We start from the raw sequence: 4,896 nt of genomic DNA, 5'->3' as shown, positions 1-4,896 counted from the left end.
CCCACCCCCACGGTGGGGGAAACTAGCCAGGGAATGAGGGGAGTCGTCCCCATGGCATGAAGGCCATGAATCAGGTCCCCAGGCCATGACACAGTCACTCCACGAGGCCCAGCCTGGAGGAGGATAAAAGGACTCTGGGCCCCGGCTGTCTTCACCATCTCAACAGCAGCCTCTGTCTTGGGGATCTCTCACCGCCAGTCGATCGATCTCTCTTGGGTGAGTGCCCCTGGGGAACTGGAGGGAGGAGAGAGACGATCGAGGGGGAGAGCTGAGATAGAAGGGTAGGCAGTGACAGAAAGGAGGACAGAGGAGTGTGGGGCAGGAGGAGAATGGGAAGACGAGGGAGAAGAGAACAGATCCAGAAAGACTCGTGGGGAAGAGGTTTATGGATAAAGCTAGAGAAGCAGGATGGACAGAGATGGAGAGACAGAGACAGACAGAGAGACAGATACTTTTTAGGGTAGAGAGAAGATGAAAAGAGACAGAGCTATGGAGAGAGAGAGAGAAAGAGATGGAGAGGAAGAGAGGAAGGGTGAGGCCAGAGGTAAAGGCAGAAAGATGGAGAGATGAGAAAGAGGCCTAAATATGGGTAAAATCAGAGGGAGGGAGATAGAGAGGGAGACAAAACGAGAGACCAAGAGAGGGAGAACGAGACAATATCAGACGTACAGAGATGGGAGAGGTAGACGCCCAGGGGGAGCAGGTTCGTTTGCCCCCCTCCCCGAGATGGAAGCGGGTGGATGAATGGGGTGGACACTCTTTCCCTGGCCCTGGCCCTTGGGCATCACTCCTGCCCCGCGGGGTCTGTTCGGGTCCGAGTTGGGGTCCCGGGGGCGGCTCAGATGGAGCCGGGAGCTGAGACATGTGCGGGCGGTCGGGGTTGACTTCCAGGCTTTCCGACCCATCGAGCAGCGAGATGTCCTGGCAGCAGAACCAGAAGCAGTTCCCGCCCACGCCCCAGTTCCCCCAGCAGTGCCAGCCTCCACCCAAGTGCCCCCCGAAATGCCCTCCCAAGTGCCCTCCTAAGTGCCCAGCTCCGTGCCCAACTCTGTCCTCGTGCTGCGGTCCCAGCTCCGGGGGCTGCTGCGGTCCCAGCTCAGGGGGTGGCTGCGGTCCCAGCTCGGGGGGCGGCTGCTGCCTGTCTCACCACCATCACCACCGGCCCCATCTCTTCCACCGCCACCGGCACCAGAGCCCTGAAAGCTGCAACGACAATTCCGACTGCTGCTGATGCTACCAGCATCATCACCCCACTGATACAACCTCCTGTTGGGGACCAGGACGCCAGTGTCCCTCCAGCTTGCTCACCCTCCCCCCGCTTCCTCCTGAAGCCCAAAGAGCTCTCCCCTCCTCCCCGCCCTCCCTTCTTCTTTTTTGGACCCTGTCCCTCCTCTGTTACTGAGCGAAAATAAAAATCAATCAATAAATCAGTCAATGGTATTTTTTGAGTGCTAAAACATGGAAGGGGCAGACCAGCAACTAGATAAATAATAATAATAATGGCATTTTTAAAGCACTTACTATGTGCAAAGTACTGTTCTAAGCACTGGGGGGATACAAGATGATCAGGCTGTCCCACGTGGGGCTCATAGTCTTAATCCCCATTTTACAGATGAGGTAACAGGCTCAGAGAAGTTAAGTCACTTGCCCAAGGTCTCACAGCAGACATGTGGAGGGGCTGGGATTACAGCCCATGACCTCTGGCTCCCAAGCCCGTGCTCTTTCCACTGAGCTGCGCTGCTTCTCTAGATGGATAGAATCCGTAACAACAATGCCAGAAAACGAGTTAGCAAGGTTACGGATTATGGCATATGATAGGATGTTCTGGAGAAAATATATCCATAGAGTCGTTATGAATCAGAAATGACTCGATGGCATTTGATAATAACAAGAATAATGATAATGTGTAAAGCACTGTACTAAGCACTTAGGAGAGTATCATACCAGGGAATTAGCAGACACATTCCCTGCCCATAACAAGCTTACAGTCTAGAGGGGGAGACAAACATTAACATGAATAAATGATTTATGATATATAATTTAAAGATATGTACTTCTAAAGATATGTAGGGAAGCAGCATGACCTAGTAGATAGAGCACGGGCCTAGGAGTCAGAAGGACCTGGGTTCTAACTCATGCTCCATCACATAACTGCTGCGTGATCTTGGGTAAGTCACGTCACTTCTCTTGGTCTCAGTTACCACATCTGTAAATTGGAGATTAAGCCCTACCTGGGGCATGGACTGTATCTACCCCAGCGCTTAGAACAGTGCCTGGCACATAGTAAGCAATTAACAAATGCCATTAAAAGAAGTGCTGTGGGGTTGGGAATGGGGCGAACATTCATTCATCCATGCAGTCAATCGTATTTCTTGGGTGCTTACTGTGCATAGAGCACTGTATTAGGTGCTTGGGAGAGTACAATACAACAATAAACAGGCACATACTCTGCCCACAGTGAGCTTACAGTCTAGAGGGGGAGACAGACATTAATATCAAATGTGTTATCCAGACGCCGGCACTTCTTGCCTTTCGACTCTCAGCTTCCCTTCCCTGCTTGCCCAGCCCTGCCCACAGTCCCAAGCGTTTCATGGGGACTGTGATCTCGGACAGCGGGAGGGTGGCGGCAGTGGCGGTGGCTGAGGTGGACGGAATCACTGGCCTTCAACTTGGAATACCAAATGACCTGAAATTTCTGAGCAGCAGTCCCTCAACCCCGCTGCCACCCCTGCAGGCTTGGCCTCAGAAACCACTGGCCCAGGCGGGATTGACTGATAGGGGCCAGATTTTGTTTCAGCTTCTTCTTCCGTTCTCTCTCTTTGAATTATAGCTCACTGCAAGACCCGTATGGATCTCGATTCCTCTTGTCCACGGAAGGTGGAGTGGGAGTAGACTACAAATAGCAGTTCTGCTCTGTTAACCTGGATCCTCAAGGCCAGGGAGGATTTCTCAAAGGAGCCACTGGAAGCAAATTCCCAAGAACCACGACTTACAGAGGGGATGTCAAGATGATGATGATAATATTCATTAAGCACTTACTCTGTGGCAGGCACTGTACTAAGCGCTGGGGTAGATCAAAGATAATCGGTTTGGACATAGTCCCTGTCCCACATGGGGCTCACCCTCCTGATCTCCATTTTACAGATGAGGAAAGGGAGGCACAGAGAAGTTAAGCAACTTGCCCAAGGTCAGGCAGCAGACAAGTGACAGAGCGAGGATTAGAATGCAGATCTTCTGATTTCCAGGCTGGTACTCTTTCCACTAGGCCACTCTGCTTCTTCCCCGAGACCAGGAATGTGGCAGTAGTGATAGGTTGCATAGTCACTCATTCAATCATATTTACTGAACACTTACTGTGTGCAGAGCACTATACTAAGCGCTTAGGAGAGTATAACATACCAATTAAACAGACATATTCCCTGTCCACAACAAGATTAGCAGCATGGCTAAGCAGAGTGGCTCAGTGGCAAGAGACAGGTTTGGGAGTCAGCGGTCATGGGTTCTAATCCCGCCTCTGCCATTTGTCTGCTGTGAGACCTTGGGCAAGCCATTTCATTTTTCTCTGCCTCAGTTACCTCATCTGTAAAATGGGACTGTGAGCTGCACGTGGGTCAACCTGATTACCTTGTATCTACCCCAGTGCTTCTAACAGTGCTTGGTACATAGTTAGTGCTTAACAAATACCACAATTATTATTTTATTATTATTACAGTCTCATGACTAAGTCCTCAATACTTGCCTTGAGAAATAAAGGCAGAGTTCTAAGCTACTAACACCTTTTCTTTCCTCTTCTCCCATTCCCTTCTGTGTCACCCTGACTTGCTCCCTTAATTCATCCCCTCTCCCAGCCCCACAATACTTATGTCAATGTCTGTGATTGATTTATTTATATTAATGTCTGTCTCCCCCTTTAGACCGTAAACTCCTTGTGGACAGGGAATGCATCTGTTTATTGTTATATTGTATTCATTCATTCAACCACTTTTATTGAGGGTTTACTGTATGCAGAGCACTGTTCTAAGCACTTGGGAGAGTACAATATACTATCAGGCTCTAATACAGTGCTCAGCAAACACTCAGTAAATACTAATAACTGACTAAATCCTGGTGAATGTTAATTATTTCAATGGGTAAGGTGTCCAACCCTCTGGCTTGGCCTGTGTGCCTCTCTTGAGCACACCTGGTTGGCACATTCTGGGAATGCTGGGCAACAGGGTGACGCTTCCCGAGATGGGGCATCCGGGGGTTGGTGTCATTACAGGTGGTCTCATTGAGAAGCGTTTGAGGAGCGGTCCAGAGAGCAGTTTTCTCCATTCATTCGTTCATTCAATCGTATTTATTGAGCGCTTACTGTGTGCAGAGCACTGTACTAAGCGCTTGGGAAGTACAAGTTGGCAACATATAGAGACAGTCCCTACCCAACAGTGGGCTCACAGTCTAGAAGGGGGAGAAAGACAACAAAATGTGCCAACCATTGTAGTAAGTCCTGGGCTAGATAGAATCAGTCAATCATTCAATCATATTTATTGAGCGCTTACTCTGTGCAGAGCACTGTACTAAGCACTCCAGTGCCCCCTCCGGGAAGATTTGAGAAAGTGTATATATCTATAATTCTATGTATTTATGTTGATGCCTGTTTAATTGTTTTGATGTCTGTCTTCCCCCTTCTAGAGTGTAAAGCAGGTGTGGGCAGGGACTGTCTCTTTTTATTGCTGAATTGTACTTTTCAAGTGCTTAGAACAGTGCTTTGCACACAGTAAGGCTCAATAAATACGATTGAATGAAGTGCAATCCCTCCCGCCACCATGCTAATAATAAAAGTAATTTTGGTATTTGTTCAGCGCTCACTGTGCCAAAGCACTGTACTAAGTGCTAGGCAGATACAAGATCAAGACC

The 4,896-nt window shown here is 49.2% G+C and overlaps 1 protein-coding gene across 1 annotated transcript; it reads left to right on the top strand.

The window, feature by feature from the left end:
* The first annotated feature begins 916 nt into the window (after positions 1 to 916).
* Positions 917 to 1,231, top strand: LOC119946857 (late cornified envelope protein 2D-like). Its single transcript, XM_038768334.1, has one exon. The coding sequence runs from the start codon at positions 917 to 919 to the stop codon at positions 1,229 to 1,231; it is 315 nt and encodes a 104-aa protein (XP_038624262.1).
* Positions 1,232 to 4,896: the final 3,665 nt, after the last annotated feature.

This window comes from Tachyglossus aculeatus, chromosome Y4 (genome assembly GCF_015852505.1).
Source record: "Tachyglossus aculeatus isolate mTacAcu1 chromosome Y4, mTacAcu1.pri, whole genome shotgun sequence".
Classification (NCBI taxonomy): domain Eukaryota; kingdom Metazoa; phylum Chordata; class Mammalia; order Monotremata; family Tachyglossidae; genus Tachyglossus; species Tachyglossus aculeatus.
The sequence above is the reverse complement of the archived record's forward strand: the minus strand, read 5'-3'. Positions and strand labels throughout refer to the sequence as shown.